At 40.8% G+C, this 17,593-nt stretch overlaps 1 protein-coding gene across 1 annotated transcript in view; it reads left to right on the top strand.

The window, feature by feature from the left end:
- Nucleotides 1–698: 698 nt before the first annotated feature.
- Nucleotides 699–17,593, top strand: part of FAM19A1 (family with sequence similarity 19 (chemokine (C-C motif)-like), member A1) — a 180,203-nt gene continuing 163,308 nt past the window's right edge. Inside the window, exon 1 of the mRNA XM_009081364.1 lies at nucleotides 699–816. Within this exon, the coding sequence (XP_009079612.1) occupies nucleotides 699–816 (118 nt within the window). The remainder of the gene's footprint in view (nucleotides 817–17,593) is intronic.

Raw genomic sequence — 17,593 nt, 5'->3', positions numbered from 1 at the left:
CCATGCTCCAGTCCCTGTACATGCACAGGTCGAACAAAAGGAAGCTGATTTCATCTGGGGATTAGAACACAATTCTGAGAAACAATTACTTTCTTTGGTAGACAGAAGCATGATTAAAAATTTATGCTTGCAAAAGTGGAAAAAAACCCCAAACCCTGACAAACAAACAATAAACTGTTACCTTCTGGGTCAATATTACCCTTGCAGTTTTGGGGATGGAGTATTTTGCTAAGCATTTTGGATATCTGAGGATGTTTTATACCTTTCTGTAATGTGTTTAAAGTAGGTTTAATACTGTCTGGACATGTTTTTTTCAGTAGGTGCTGTGATGTTTTCTTATTAAATTTAATTTAATTTTTTAACTCCCTTGTAAATTCAGCTATGGATCAGTGTGGGAATATTTTCTTGCTTCTATTTACAGTGTGTTTGTTTTAGTCATCAGATCATTACAGTTTGATTTTAACCACTGAATTATTAAAGTTATTCAGGCTCCTCTGTTGACATCTTGTTACCTCAGCTGTCCTTTTTGGGCATGACCTTTGTTGTACAACAATTGCATCCTGCAGAGGGGATTAATAATCAAAAGACCTTTAGCAAAAGGAGCGAAAAAGACAAAAATACTGTTGTAAAGGATGCTGAGTATTCTGTGTGCTGTAAGGCATTGGGTAATAATGTCTGTCTAATATTTTGTTTAGAGAATGGCAGTGGTCTCTGCAATGTCCTGGGTCCTGTATTTGTGGATAAGTGCCTGTGCAATGCTGCTCTGTCAGGGGTCCCTCCATCACACTTTCCAGCAGCATCACCTGCACAGACCAGGTAGGACTGAGATCAGCTGTGGGATGCTGTAAGATTGCAGGTTCTGTGCCTGTGCTTGTGTCTGTCTTGATAAATGATTGAATAATCAAATACTTGTCATAATTTAACTTGAACGAGTTGTTTGCCTTTATATTGCACAGCATCTGTTTTTTGGTTGGTCTGATGTGTGTTGTGCTTTGCCAATCTGATGTTGGACTATTCATCCTTTGACGTCATCTAGCAATTTCCCAACCTAAGAATCTCATTTTGGATAACTGTTCAGTTCCTTTGTCCTTATTTCTATCTCTCCTTCTCCCAGTTTTGTGAAGTTCTGGAATGGGTATGTAACCTAGACACTGTGACAGCACAGATTTGCTTAACTTTGCTTGTATCTGACCCAAACTGCATGTGGGTTTGTTACTTAAACCACTGGCAGCAAATCTTACTCATAGTCACCTGTGTTTGCTGGAGGTCAGGGGTTTGCCTTAGCATAAATGAGACAGTTACTCTAAGGCTCTCAAGTTTACCTCTGAAAATTGATGGGGTTGCAAAAGTGCAGCCCAGAGGAGAATTTGGGGCTGTCTTTCAATAGAGTTAAATGCCTGTAAAGCCAGAATAAACCCCACAGGTTAGCAGTGGACACAGCTCACTTTGACTGTTGTGGTCCACAGGGACAGCACACCATTTGTAGTTTGATTGTGGTTTTTACTGATAGAAATGGATCACATAACTTTTTTGACTGTTAATTGCTCTTTGAAGAATGTGCTGTGCTAAAAATTGAGGTGTTGGCATATTCTAGCACAATATTGTCATCTGGTTAAAATTAGGTAGGCCAAGAATGTCACTTAACAAATTTGGAACCAAAGATAAGTGGGAGAGGTTTTATGAGCTTTTGAAATGAAAGATGGGAGATGTTAACTCACAGTGATGAATCATTTGACAATGTGGCAATTAATACTTTAATGTTTTTTTTTGATCTAATGACAACTCTTCAAAGATAGACAGTCTTGAACCACAGGTCTTTAGCAGCCTTAAAACTCAAAAGTTTTCCCAAGTACTTTTGTTGCCCAGAAGTCACAGGTCTTGATTTCTTGTAATAAAATATGTATAGTGTAGAGGAATAGGGCAAAATCTTTTCTGGCTCAGCTCTCAGTACCTTTGTTAGAGCATCAGACTCACCAAGGGTGTTGAGTAGCTGGCACTGGAAGTTTGAGAGTAGCTGAAGTTTGACTGGTGAGGATCTTACTTGAGACTTGCAGAGATTTATTACAATGCATTCGTCAGTAATGCTGCTGGTTATTTGAGTCTGTCCCTAGTGAAGGAAATGGGGAAAACCAGCCCAGCTAAACAGATATGTAAGAGGAAAATGTAATCTCGTTTTATGGAATCAGTTGAAACAAGTGACATTATGAGAAAAAATGAGAGCTGGGCAGATCCAGAGCTCTGCAACATTTGCCTAAGCTTGAAAAATCACCTTTTCTATAAAGCAAGAACAGCAAGACACTGAATGCATACCAAATGTTGGGGAAATGTGAAAAATGACAAAATCTTTCACTCAGAGATGTGCTACAGATAGAGTGAAGGTTTTACAGCTGCCTCATCACCTACTTAGAAGCAGCCAAGCTTTCCCTCCTGCAAGCCTGGCTCAGGCAGCTTCTCTGCACCCTACGTGAATAAGATTGATGGTGTTCTGATCCCAGGCAGCCAATTTCAGTCTCTCAAGAAATAATCCACTACATTGACAGATGAGTGGAATTTGACATGATGTTCACCTCCAATTCAGATTGTGCTGCACCTGGGAAGCACCAGCTAGTGAGTGTCCTTTAGGAAAACTGTTAGATATTTTGGACAATTTCTGCTGTCACAACAGAAAATCAAGGCAGTGTGTTTTTTTTTATAAGGCCATGAATTTGTAGTGTGCCAACTGAATGTGAAAGGTTGTACATAAAAGGGATGGAAATATGTTAACTAGCAAACTGAGTGATTTTAATGTATTCAACTGCAGTCCCTGAGCACACCCTATTTTTCATATTTATAATATTAGGAATGCGTCGTTTACTTTTAGTTAGTCGCTGTGTAAGTAAGATTAAAATGTGCAGCCAAATAAAAGTGAATAAAAAATGGATGCAGATGAGCCAGGGCATAATTTCAGTAATTTAATATTTGGTATATGAAATTTCAACTTATTGAATCATGATAAATACAGCTGTAATCAATAGTAGGCTCAACATACCTTTTCTTTCAGTTTGTGATCCTCTATAGTTAATGAGATGCTCTAAAATAAGAGAATTTGAGCTGTTCTGCTCTATCATGGGGCCACTTTGGTATAAGATAATTAAAAAGGCAGGTTCCACCCCATCTTGTGCTTCTCATACTTGATGAACAGGAGAGTCTCTCTGAGCGCAGGAGGGTGCAGGTAAAAGATAAAATCCTCTTGGAGTTTCTTTAGCATAATAAACTTGAACTGAACTCAGTGGATTAGCAGACTGAATGTATCCATCTGGACTTCAGTTAATCCAGTTTTGAAACCCTGCAAATCAAGGGCAATATATAAAAAGGTTAGTTTATCCTCAGATTTCTGAGCTTGTTCTTTTTCTTCCCTGAAACATTTTTTTTAAGCAAGTGTCTGAATGGACTGAAATGGATTTCTACACACTGTGCAATCACAAGTTTAAAGTCTCCATTCAGTGTAGTCTAATTTTTCTTTTTTATAATTCAGTTCTTCTTTATTTACTTCTATGGCTTAGCAGAAGGTACAAACCTGGAAACAAATGTGATAAACTGCTTTCCATGGCAGTATTTGTGATTGACTCTAGCTTTATTTTCTGTAGAATGTTGGCAGGTGGGCACAGGGAGTAAAGGGCTTAGTAGATATTGCTCACTTGTAAGATGGATGATGCTGTATTTTTTGTACCTGTTCATTAATTCTTTCTTGTCTCATGAGCACAATGAGAAGTCTGAATGCTGCTGTTCAGTACCCTCAAGTATTGGTGTCTGTTCCTTTTGACTTGGCTAGGTGAGGAGGAGGAGGAGACTTGAGTGTGAGCTACAGAACACCATTGCAGTGTAATTCCCCTTGGGTAATACACATGGCTTTCTGCAGGTTTTTTTATGACTATATTTCATTTTCATGAAAATCATGTTAGGCAAAGGATGTGTGAAAGCATTCACAGAAAATAACTTTATGTGGAAACAAATCTCCATCTTTTTTCCCAAGCATGTCATTTCTGTGTGATTTAAGAAGAAGCAGTGGTAATGAAAAGAATTCCACATTTGGCTGGTTTAGGCTCTAAGATATGCACAATTGTGGAGCTGTTGAATTGGCCTGAGGGTTAGAGTGGACAGGTTGTGATTTGCAGAGTTATCTGAGTGCCTGTGATAGTTCATTGATCATCTGATTGACAGGATTGACCCTGCCCAGAGGTAGGAAGTAGACTGTGGTATTTGATGAGACAACAAGATATTAGCAAAGTACAGGATTCAAACCTAAAAAAATTTGAAAATAATAATATACAACCATCACCATTTCAATCATGGAATTCTTTGCAAAATTTTGGCCTTGTTTCATAATAAGGTATTATATCCGTCAGCTGGTATTTAATCAGTGGACAACACTGGCCATGTGTTGCTTGAAAGGACATAGGATTCACCTGTAAGTTTGTGGTAACATTAAACTGATCTTGCATACAGTGTCAAGACACAAGCAGAAACATGCACCTACTGCAGCAATGCTGACATTTGCAAATATGTTAATTAAAAATAGGCCTTTTCAGAGGAATAAATGGACTGAACAAAGGCTGGAACTGGATGATACTAAACATGAAGTACCTTTCATTGTGACAGTAGTTAATGATGTGCCCATTAAGAATCATCTCAAGTGATTCTCTATACATCGTATTACAAGGTGAAAAAATCAGTCCCAAAGCAATTCTGCACAAACTAACAAGCAGCATCAACCTAAGGATGCTCTGAGCATGTTTCTCAGTAGACAGCATTTTGCAGAAACTGGAATCTGTGGCTGTGAGCAAAAAATGTCTTAGTTCTGATCTTGGCCTTCCCACTGATTTTTATAGCCTTGGGGGAAACTGCATATTTTCACATTTCAAAAGGTCTGCTATTTTCATATGCCCCATGTATGTGACTATTCAGTTCAAAACAGACTGGGAAAAATGTTGGTCTGAATCTAAGTCCTCTGAAAAGTGTAAATAAAATATGTGTCTTTACTTTGTAGAACAAATCAGATTTGGAAGGTGAATTCAACAGGTTTTTTGCTCTTGGTATTGATAGAAGCAAGTGTGGGACTAGGTAGTTGTATATAAATGCACACAGTTTCTGTGATTAGCAAGAATTGTTTTATTAATCACATCGTGTTAATGCAAACTGTTGCCTTGAGTATGCAAAGTCCAAATTGCCATGCACCAATCAAGCCAATATCTAGCAGATCTTGTCATGGGCATGAAGGGTGACGACTAGTGTTTCTTGCTGTCTTAATTCAAATGAAAAAAGTTATAAGCTCTGAGGTCTGATTCAGATTTCATTTACACCAGTAAATGCACAGGAAGCACCACAGTGTCCTGGTTTGTTCACAATCAGAAAACTGCTCACAAGGAGCTAAGTTTCTCTCTGGAAACTATCTCTCATGGTACCTTTGTTATACACACCTGGCCTTCTCAGGCTGCTCTTGGATATATCAAACTACCAACTGCTAAGTAAAGAAATCCAGGCTGGAGGTACCTCTTGTGTTCCTGGCCACGCACAGAATACGTTTGGATGTATGTGGACATGTATTGTGTGTAGGCAGAGAACTGATGTAACAGAATCAACACTTGAGGATGAGGTAGGGTTTGTAGCAGCATGATAGCAATGAACTGACTGCTGTGCTTGTGTGATGCACTTGTTTACAGCAGCAGACTTGATGAGAAGTATTGCACTCTGTGGTTTTTAGATTTGATTTCGGTTTTCCCCTGAAAAATCGAACCTCCAGAAGAGAAACAGCATGGCTGCAGGGTGTGCTCATAGGTGGAGTCAGCTGTGGGGTTTGGGGGGGATTTGTAAGCTGTTGGGACATGGAATCCCACTGAAGTAAAGAGGAAAGGGTAGGTAGGCATTGCCAGGGAGCAACCAGTACTCACTGGAGGGTCAAAAGCAAGAGGACACCTCTCTCCTTCAGCAGAGAGGAGTGGTAGCTGGGAGTCTCACAGCTCTGTTGCAGGTGGAGGAAAGCTGTCACCAGTCACTGCTGAATGTGATGCCTTGTTACTTCTGATCCAGGGAGATGAAGCAACCTGAGGGGGAGCAGGTGTTGCAGCTTGATGGACTGTGAAGAGCAGCATGGGCAAGGTGTGCAGTGGGGCACTGAGCAGACTGCTGTGCCCAGCAGGAGCTGCTGGGAGCATGGCTGTGTTCCCTGGGATCACCCTCACAGCACACCTTGTGCAGCAGAGCAGTGGGCAAGGTGCTCACAGTGGTGTTTTGAGAGAAATGATGTGCTGTTTCCATGTGTGGTTTGCACTGGCAGTGCCTGTGCTCCTGTTCGGTCCCCCCTGCACTGTCCTTCCTCCTAATGATGCTCCTGTCCCCATCTCATGCCACTTCAGCTCTCCCTCAGGCCTCTCTGCAGGCAGACACTCAGGCAGGTGTGAAGCACATCCCTCTTGGAATGGCAGAGCAGCCCTGGGAAAACAGGGACCAAAAAGTGCCTGTTTTGGCCCCAGCAGCAACTTCTGCTCCCACCCCCATGTGCTGAGCCTCTATCTGCAAGTGCAGCCTTGGGGTCTTGGTGAGTCATGCAGGGACCTTTCAGTGCACAGCACTATTTGTAGAGTGCTGTCATGGCATTCAAGACTGTGAGAATTCATACTATGGTGGTTAAGTCCCAAGGAAAATTTGGCACCTACAAATATAAACCCCAAAGGCAAACTGTGTTGCTCTGTGCTGAAGTATTTCTGCTGATAACATCAGAAACCTGCCTTTAATGATTAGCCTACTTTAGTCCAAGGCTCATTTATATTTTAAAAGGCAATATCCAAGTGCATTTCCTCATAAGATTGATGTGTTTTCTCCCATTAAGCTTCATATTGTTTTATCCTATCCTGTCTATAATCCTTGTATTTCCTTTTGAATGTTTTCCTTGCCACTCTGTTACGAAACCAACCTTTGCTGTGAGCAAGATTTATTTTCCTGGTGGGATTCAGCATTTTTTTGCTGTTCTCAGATGCTCTGTACAGAACAGTTCTCTCCAGCTAAACTTATTCCTTTGCATGGGAGTGAGGCTGGAGATTGCTGTTAGGTAGGGACCATGAGGATTGCAGCACAGTTGGAGTCTAAATTTATGAGCCTCGGTCAGTGATGCACAATGGGGGATTGGGGGTGTGAATTAAACTGAATGAAGTTACATAGCCCTGTGTATGTATCTGTGACTCATATTTCTACGCTCTATTTAGAAGATTGTTTTCTGACATCTCTCTCTTGCCTTCTGTATTTCTTCTGGAATAACAGTTTTCTCCTTTTCCTTCACAGTGGGTGAAAAAACAGACCTGCCCTTCTTGAAAGGTCACTTCAGTGCCAGCAGGTGCAGGATCACTGTTGCTATCATGAGAATCAATAACTGCCCTAGTATTCCATTGTAACCCTTATTTTACTTTGAGAGAACAGCTTTGCTTGGGAGCTGAATTGATGGCAGGAATGGAGGGTTTTACTAGTTCTTGGATGATGTGGAAGTGTTTCCTTGAGAATCACCAAGCAAAGTGCAGTACATGGACAATCTGTTCTTATTGTCATGCCTTGTCTTTGAGCTGCAAGTAATCTGGTGAACAACCTGTTCTATGTGAGCAGCTCCCACCCAGCCACATGTGCTGGGAGCTTTTGGAGATTAAGCATAAATATTTCTTCCATTAGCTGCAAAGTTTGATTTGTATATCATGCACCTTACTTCTCACTAAATGAACAGACGAGTAAAACTCAGTTTAAGTAGTGGTCCTTGTCTCTTGGTTGTTAGGAGAGCTGTTGGCTCAGATCAAAGAATCCATCCTAAAGCATGATCCAAAGCTCTCACTGAATTGTTTTCTGCAGATGACAAAGTCGAATTGAGAACCTTCATTGTGAACCTACAAAAACACAGTGAGCAAAATACACTTTGCAGTTAAATCGTGAGCAAGTAAAAGTCGTATCGATGGAGAACTTGATTGGAAAACTCCTAGAACAATTTGCTGGAAAGTCAGGAACCTGGGATGGGGATTTTCAGTGCTGTAAATCATGTCAGCAGCCAAAGGCTCTGTAGATCAACCTGGGTACAGGCAAGAGCCTCAGGATCTAAACTGCACACAAGGCAAGAGCCTCAGGATCTAAACTGCAGACACTCTGATAAAACTTTATTTATTTTTTTTTAATGTTCTCGTTAATGCTCTCCAAAACTGCTGTTAAATATTTCTGGCAAGCAAAGCTTCAGTGCAATTGTACTGCATTGTTCAGGATTTATTAATTATAATCTTTTTCTCGCAGAGTCTATTTATATTTGATCATGACATTAATTGGTTGCCAAAACAAACTAGAGTTAATGGTGTTTAATTAAGTGGTTGGGAGCAAGCAAGGAGAGTTTATTTGGAAAATCGGTTTCATTGATTTATATGTTTTTTTCTTAAAAGAACATGCATAAATGAAAGGAACCTATTGGTTAGCACCTCTTTGCCTACATGCTGCTCGCTGCTCAGGAATCACCAATACCACAGTTGTGACATTGAACACAGTCAAGAGTTGGGAAGTATCTGTAGTGTATGTATTTGCCTATACAAATGTATTAAGAAGTAAATGTTCACATTCTGAGTCATTATGAATTGAAATGAAACTTAAAACCATGCAGAAATGAGATCAAGTAGCACTGAAACTATCAGTAAGGTTGTGCTCAGAACACTGAGGGTGGAAAAATGTACTTCAGGGAAGAACTTAGCCAGATAAGATGTGAAGCTAAAGGTGCTGTGGGTAAGGAAGGTATGATAAAATATACTAAAATATGGCTAGATAAATATTTCTGACAATTATATTAATGAAATCTATAGTTGCATCATATTTCTATAATACGGTAATTCGTTTTCCATCATGCATTTCAAAATCAGATAATTTCAGAATTCAGAAGATTATGAACTCCAACCTGTTTCGTGTTTTTAAATGCTTAAATTGGAACCCTAAGTCTGAGGACTTTAATGTTGGGGGGGTTTTGTGTGTATGTTTTTTGGTATTTTGCTGTTGGAGGTTTTTTAAAAGTTGAAATTGGAATTTGTAAAAGAAAAAAAAGTAGCTTTAACTTTTTGCCTCCCTTATTTCTTCCTTGAAATTCCTCACTTTGTAAAAGAAAAAAAAGTAGCTTTAACTTTTTGCCTCCCCTTATTTCTTCCTTGAAACTCCTCACTGGGGGGGAAAAAAATAATAATCTCTATAAAGTAGCAGCAACTACCCAAAACAAGTCATCATCCTGATAAAGGAATAAATCCTGTCTGGAAGCACATATTCAGATATGCCAGCAGCTGCCTTGTTCCCAAAAGAAATCAAGACCTCAGACTTCAAATCCAATAGCCATGTGAACATGTGGAAGGTCTTGTGTGTCCTGACTGGTACCAACTCTTGTTTTGGTTTGCAGCAGCACTGAAATTAAAGGAGGTCTAGTGTTTGCAGCAGTTGCTTCTTTTTAGACAAGAATTCACCTGTTATGAACAGCTGAGATCTGGGGGAAAGTCTTGCTGAAATCATAAAACCATCAGGGCTACACTAACATCCTTTACTGTGACTGTCATTAACTCATTAAATTCTGCTGCTTGGGTACGTGGATGGGATGCTTTTCAATTTGGGTGGTCAGTCAGCCAGAAGTCAGTATTGTGTGTTAAAGAAAACCCTCAAGGGATGAGTTGCAGCTGGGGGTTTGGAGTTTGTAATTGGTTTCAGTGTGCCAGGGCAGGATGTGATAGAGAATGACTGTCTAAACCAGCTCCCACACCTGTAGTACAATTATTTATGTAGTAATATTGTCTTGTTGTGAGGCTTTAAAATGCAGCATTTTTTTCCCACCCCAGGTAATTAGAAACTGCCTTTCCACAGCTGAAATCTCAGTGTTTTCTCCATCAAGTCAGCTGCCTGGTTGGTGTTTATCTTAACCTTGTTTTGAGTTTCTCCAACAAATAGATGACTCCTTTACTTCTAATTTAGTTTCTCTTGGTATTTCTATTATCGTTTTCTAGTTGGCAGGCAAGGAAATCAGATGTGCATCAAATGAAACCATTTGTCATGGATTAGTGCATGCAAATGCCTTGATAACAGCAGCAGACAAAAGCCATGAGTGCCTGAATGCTGACTTAGGAAGAGAAAATTAACAAGGCCGAACCACTAGTGATAGCAGTCCCTAAATGAGATTACTCAGTGCCTGAGAGCAAGGCAACACACTTCTGTGCCCTCCCTTGACATTTGTCCTCATACTGAAATAAGACATTAGGGAAAGGCACAGTGAAGCCTGCGAAGTAGGGAAGAGTCTGTGGCAGCTCCTGACTTGACTAGGACAACATACTATTAGGATTTTCCCTCTGTCCCTTAAAACCCATGTGTATCCCCAGCAGAGGGGAAGGATGCAGCTCATAGCTGGGCAAAACTAGAGAAAATCATTAATGATCCTTGAGCTCCTGTATCCCAGTTTGTCCCAGCACACCGGGAGCCAGGAGAGCTGCCAGGCAGGATACCTAAGTGAATCCTGTCAAGGTGGAATGTATCTCTTCCTCAGGGTCTTTTTTGGAAACCTTTTGCTTTTCCCTCTTTCTCAGAGGGCAGAATTGGGTAATGGTTTAATGCTGATCTCCTACTGTTGGTAACACAATGAACCCAATGACTAGACAGTGGTTGTTAGATCTTTATCTTGGGCTTGTTATTGTTACTCCAGTTCCTTTGTGAGCATGGTTGGACCCTTTTGAGTCCTGAAATGTAAGAGCAAGCTCTGCTGAGTTCCCCATTCAAAGGCTGGTGTGAGAACAGAGACAGTGTTACAGGAAGGGTATTTTGAGGTGCCCTGACTGGTGGGCAAGGAGCATCCTGAGCACATTGGATTTCTAACCCTCCCAAACCCCCTTGGAAGATCACCAGGCACAGAGGCTGTAATTTTGTGTAAGGTCCACAATGTAGGCAGATTACCTGCTAGTTTTGGTAATTTTTTTTACCCTGTTTAAATTCTTTTCCCCATCATAATGTCTCTGTTCCTTTAAGTGAGTTTCCTTTACTTTCTTGGTGTAAGCTCTTATGGCTCTCAGTTTTGGAAAAGACTCTCTGAATCTCCTCCTCTTAGTCAATGCATCTTGATGTGGTGTTTCAGCAACAAAATTCCACTTGATTTCATCCCAGTAAGAACACCAGTGATATTTTAATGAGGTAAATAATTTCAAACATTTCTATTTAGCAAGATTCATAAAGAGCTACTTGATCAAAAGAATAGAAATGCTAAAATATTATAAACCATAGTTTAAGTGTTTTCTAAGCAAACCTAAGGAAAAGATAATTTATGACCATTTTCACCCATAGGAAAAACTACTTTTGTTGATCAGAACATTGCAATGGAAAAATTTTTACAGGTACTTTGTGCCTGTCTCTACAGGCTGTGCACAGGGCCAATGTACTGTCATAGTGGTTTATGGCTTTATTTCCTCCCCCTCTACACTTCTACTTTGATTTTGTATATTTGTACTGGAACCAGATCTTCATCCCTTACATCCCCCAAATTTTCTCCCTGTTTGGATGCTGTAATGTAGTCAAGACCTCTTGTTGAGGTCATGATGTTACCACAGACATAAGCAGGTTGGTCAAACTGAGTGATGCAGGTTCTGGAAAGCAAACTCTTGACTGAGCAGGACCAGTTCTGAAAATGAACGAATGCTGGTGATAAAAATAGGTGCAAATTAAAGGAAAAGGGATTTCTGCTTTCATTGTGAATCACCTGGTGGCTTCCTCTAGTGAAACAGTTCCTGGAGTTTATAGATTGTATTTAATTGGCTTTGAGCTGCCTGTTGCTGCAGTATTTCGTGGTGATGTACCTTCCATGAGCAGTGTGGTATCGAGCAGTTCTTTGTACCAGTCATAATCCTCTGCAGTTCAGGCTGTGCAAGTCCCCTCTAAACCCTGTTCTTATGTAAAATGAATTATTTCTTATGTTCCTTTTTTGTTTTCTAGCCTATCAAAGGAAAAAGGTGTAATCTATAGTGTCTAGAGATGAAAATAAGCTACAAAGCAGTATCACATTGATACTGAAGTCCCTCTGATGAGGGCTGTGTGTCTTTAGTATGCTGCTCCCTACATCTGAGAGGCTGTGCTCTTTAACAGGTGAGGAGAGATTATCCCTTAGTCCTGACAGAATCTATGAATCAAAGTCTCTTAGGGTAAATTCAAGCAGAGTTTAAAATTCAAAACTGCTTTTAAATGTAAGTATAGCAAACTAATTTTCTCTAATGCATTATATGAATTAGTATCTTAAGTTTCAGAGATATTACTGTAAGCTGTGTCCTCTCTGCTTGTTAAGTGCTCTAATATCCAGAATTTGCATAAGAACCAAGCAAAGATAGGAACAAAACTCAAATATGCCTTTGTCAGGAGGGATTATTCCATATTCTGGGAGCACATACAGGTCTCAGGACATCATTATTTGCTAGAAAGGCAGCAAAGTTTTACAGGGATCCAACCAAGAGCTGCTTTGTTTGGTTCATTTCTTTCTCTTTATTGCCACTCCAGGGACATTTGATCCCCTGTGCAATATTCAGCAGTGGAATAGACCATCTGAGGAAAGAGATCTCCACCATGAGCATTTTTATGGCAGCTGAGATGTGACCAAGTGAAATTGTTGCTCTGTTCCTCGCATAGCCTCTTTGAGACTGGTGGTGCCAGACACTGTCCTTCTAGCTGGTACCCAGAGCAGACATCCCATGCCTGGTGCTCTGTCCTTGGCGTGGCTTGATGTGCAAGTCCAAGTGTTGCTGTGAGCTGGGTGAGGCTCTTAGCTCTGTCTTTTCATGGAATCAAGTGCTTTGCTGTAAGCCAACTTCACGCTGGCTTAAACTTTCATGGTGGCTAAACTGTAATCTATCAGACTGTCCCAGCTGTGAGGTGTAAAGAGCCTTCACATCCACTTACTGTTACTCAATTGACAAACAAGTTGTGCCATGGCAATGAATGTTTCCCATGTCCATGCTCTCAGCTGAACGGCACACACAGGCAGGGCAGGGTTTGCTTCAAATATGGAGCTTCCCACTTTTTTCTTAATTGCTTCCTTTAAGAGATGAGAGGCTTGGGCTTGTCTTAGGGCAGGTTTGTCACTTGAAGACTGTATTTCCCACCAGAGTTTAGTGCCATGCTTCCAATCTTTACCAGGCAGGATTCTGCATGACTCAGTGTGTTGTTTCAAATGTGTCTGACTTGCAAATATTAACAATATTAGCCCAACACACTTGTAGGCCAGCCACAGCAGCATGGCCACTTGGGTCAAGAGAAATAATTTCTTTTTTTAAGGGAAAAAAATCAGGCTGTTTAATTTGCTATCACTGGAGAAAAAAACTTCACCTTAATCTCTTGATCACTTCTAAACACACAGATTGCTCTAGGGAAAGCCCTAGAAGATCTATCCCAAAAGAGGACTGTGCTCTGGGAACGCAGGGTAGAAAATCACCTGTGAATGATGCCTTGGTCCAGCCAAAGGTGTGTGGACACACAAACACTTGGTAGGGATAGGATGTTGTGAGGTCCTGCATGTCCTTCCCCACTAATGACTCTCTTTGAGCTGCAGCTGCTGAGGTTGACTTAAGTTTTTGTTCTCACTTGTTGGAACCTAGAAAATTTCCAAGCTTGGGAAACCTCTTCTCTATGACTTATCTCTGTTTTTGCAATGCAGAAACTCAAAGGTTATATAGCTATTAACCAGTATTTTTGTTTCCTGGCAGGACTTTCTGCTGTCACAGAGGCACAGCATGAATCCTGTGTCCCAGGTCAGATTGGGGCCACCTGTTTAGACTGGGGAGTCCTGGCAAGGGATCATCTTGCAGAGGATGCTTCTCCTCTCATGCAGTGACAAGGTGCCTAAGCATCAGCTGATGCCCACTGCCTGGCTTGGAAAAGGGATCTAGAGGCTCTTGTTAGGCCTTGAGAATCAAACTAGGACTTGATTCCATCCCTACTGATGAATTAATGCAAAAAATGCTCATTGACTCTCTTGTGGTGATAAGCTTTCATGTGCTTGAGTAATTGTAGCAAATTTTCTTTTCTATTGTGACAATTGTTTGTTTATTTTTGATAGAACACAGGGTAACAGTCTACATTTTGCAGAGCAGTGTTTCTTTTGTTGTGTGACTAAAGCAGTATAAATAATTGAATTTTTTTTATATGACAGCCAAAGCAAGATATCAAGTGCTGGTTTGGTGCAGTATTTACATTTTGAAATTAGTTTAGAGCAGCTCGATTGTTTTTCTGACTAACTGGAAAAGGAAAAAAAAACGAAAAAAAAAAACCCTGAAACAATTTGACAAATTTCTAAACACTGAAAGAACAGCAAGGAAAAAGCCAGATTAAATTAATAAAAAAAGCCTAGAGATGGTACTACTTCTTTCCTTAAGTAGATTTAATTCAGAGTATCTCTAATCAGAAGCTATGTTTTTGCTGTAGGGCTTGACCCTTCATCTTTCTTCCCAAAGCAGAGCTGTGCTTTTAAGCTATGATTGGTAGGGAGAGTAACTTCCAATGCATCTTCAGTTTTTCCATTTTGAATAAAGAGCTAGGAAAGCAGAGCTGGAGCATCAGGATTTTTCTCTCACTTCCTGTGAGAGAGAGGAGAAAAAAAATAGTGCCAGTCCATTGCTCTTAGTCTCCATGGATAAGGTAGTGTTTTATGGAAGGCTGAATGGGCTTTGAGACAGACCCTAACCCTTCCAAAAGGTGAGCAGATGGATGAGACAGGGCTCAAGTCTCTGCCCCTGTAGCTGAGTGCATGGCTCTGCTCTGAGCTGGTGAGGGCTCTTGGGTGGTGGTGTCAAACTCTGGTCTGAGAACTGAACACATGGGAAAAGAAGGTCTTGACAAACAAAGGATGTGTGTTATAAAAACACCCTGGTGCAAAGTTTACCCTCCCGGGAGGGCACGCTTTGGCTGGTTCTGCGTTTCTGTCAGAAGAAGAAAGCTGAATCACTGCCTGCTAATTTTCAGTGTGGTGCAGGAGGCAAAGACTTTCTTGCTGTTTTGCTGAATTTGAAGATAAGGCTTGACCTGTGGCTTCTCTCTGTTTGTGTTTTGGAGGAGGCCAAGGCTGTACCCAGACACAGCTCGTGGCCTCTGCTCATCCATTCCAAAAGAAGTAGGAGCCCATGGGGAGTGAAGGCAAAGCTTTGACAAACTGATGTTTGTCTGCAGTGCTCTTGTGTTTTGCTGACTTCAGTCATCTCAAGACCTTTGCTAATTTAATGAGCCCATTTCCCTTGCTAGGGTGACAGTTATCATGTCAGACACCCATACTCCTTCTCCTTTAATATATAACAGCAGCAGTTATTTTGCTGTCCTTGAGGAAACACAGATTGGAATATCACTTTTTTTTGAGAGATGCTTCTAGGTTGTTGGGGTTTTTTTAGCAAAGTCTTAGTATTAGAATTGTGTTTCTTTATCTCAGTGATAGCAACTGCTTTTGTCATTTTTATGTAAACTCAACTCTGCTTTGCACAGCACCACTGTTCTCCTCTTCCAGAGAGCACAATTGTCTTTCAGCAGTGAAGCTCTGTGTGATCTAATATTAACCACTGAGTCCAACAGTTATTTCAACTGTATCTAATTGTGATTATTTTCATACAGGTTCTTGGGAGGGTGGAGGGGACTGTAGTGAGATTCCTAAGTGGACATATTTGCTTTAAAGTAGTAGGACTTAGAGTAAATGAGTTGAGGGATATGTACCAGAAGATCTTGGGTGTGAAATATATAGACTTGTCAAAACATACCCCCAGACTTGTGGTAGGAACATAGTAGTTTTAGCAGGATCCAAATTTTGGTAAAACAAAAGGAGAGAAATGTTGATATCAAATGTATCTGGTTTGTGTGACAAGGTTTTGGTAGTGGGAGAGGGGCTACAGGGGTGGCTTCTGTGAGAAGCTGACAGAACCTTCCCCCATATCTGACACATCCAATGCCAATGGCTCCAAGATGGATCAGCCACTAGCCAAGACCAAACCAATCAGAGAAGGTACTATCAACAATAATGTGGTAGTTTGGGAAGGAGGCAGGACATTCAGGACTGAAGATCAGCCCAGGAAGAAGGAAGGGGTGGGAGGAAAACTGTTTAAGATTTGGTTTTATGTCTCATTATCCTACTTCGGTTTGGTAATGGATTCAACTAATTTCCCCAAGTGGAGTCTGTTTTGCCTGTGACACTCACTAGTGAGTGATCTCTCCATGCACTTATCTCTTCCCAAGGAGCCTCTTGTTGTATTTTTCTCTCCCCTGTCCAGCTGAGGAGGGCAGTGATGACTCTGTCACTGGAGTGACACCAAAGTGTGCACCTGGCATCCAGCCAGGGTCAACTCACCACACCAAAGGTTTTTTCTTCAGCAGCACAAAGCACAAACCTCTTTCCAAAGCCTTGTGATTGTAGAAGTCCTAGCCCAGTTCTGTGTGATATCTTTTCATATCGTTACCCAGCTCAGTGGATGATCTGTAGCTGTCAAATCTTACAGAGCCCCAACTTTCTGCTAGCAGAAATAGAATGGGGTGTAAAACACTTAGGATTGGTTTTGACGGCCCTTCATGTGGAATAGAAAATGTAGATTCATTTCATAGCTGACAAAGAGCTGATTATTTATGTGTCTTGGAAAACAACTAAGAACGTCCCAGAATCTTTTTTTACCATTATAGATGACTTTCCTTGTGTTTTCACATCGTTCTTTTTGAATCATGACAAAGTGAGATTAAACAACAAACAGCCCCTGAGATGTGTCATTTTTTTCCCAATGATTTGCATAGGATGGTGCCCATAAATTATGGAGGCAGCTACTGGATACTGTGAATGCACAAGTACTTTATTTGTGGTGTAGTTTTGAGGAACATCCTGTGAATTGTATCTGCAGAAGGTAATGGTGCCATTACATAAGATCTGCTTAAAATTCTCAGGACACTAAGCTATGAGGGAAGGGTGCTAATTTCTTGTTTGTTTTTAACATAAACCCATGAGGGTTTTTTGGGGATTGTATAATTCTCTGCCTATCTCTCTCCTTGTTTCTTTTAACTTGAAAAGAGCAAAAATCCACCTACTTTTGGACACCCTCTTTTGTCTGAAGCATCTCCTGCTTCTGTACATGGGAAGTGTGGGAAAGATGCTATAAGGGAAGGAGACGTAATTTTGTTCTGCTGCAAAGCCTCTTTATTTATGGCTGCTGTTATTTTATGTATTTCCTTTCATTACTCCTTGAGGAGGGTAGAGGAAAGGGGCAATGTATCATCTCCCAAAATGAGAATGTATGGATACACATATAGCCAGGCATGTCTAACCTCTTTGTTCTCTGTGGTGCAGGAATATTCACTGCAAACCTCTCTACACTACCTCATCTTGCAGTGCAGAGACCCATTTTTAGTGTACAGGGCTGGATTCTGCACTCACGTTCTTCATATCACATTGTCCTTTGCTCTTCCCTTATTTCCTGTCTTCTCAAAATAGTCCATAGTGGGGATGTTCAAACCAGCAAGATCTTAGTCACTCTCATGGGTAACTCAGTGCTAAAAGTTTCCCATCAGCTGACCAGGGCTTGCAATCAGTTATTCA

This window comes from Acanthisitta chloris, unplaced genomic scaffold (genome assembly GCF_000695815.1).
Source record: "Acanthisitta chloris isolate BGI_N310 unplaced genomic scaffold, ASM69581v1 scaffold4780, whole genome shotgun sequence".
NCBI lineage: Eukaryota > Metazoa > Chordata > Aves > Passeriformes > Acanthisittidae > Acanthisitta > Acanthisitta chloris.
Note: the sequence above shows the minus strand (reverse complement) of the source record. Positions and strands in the feature narration are given on the sequence as shown.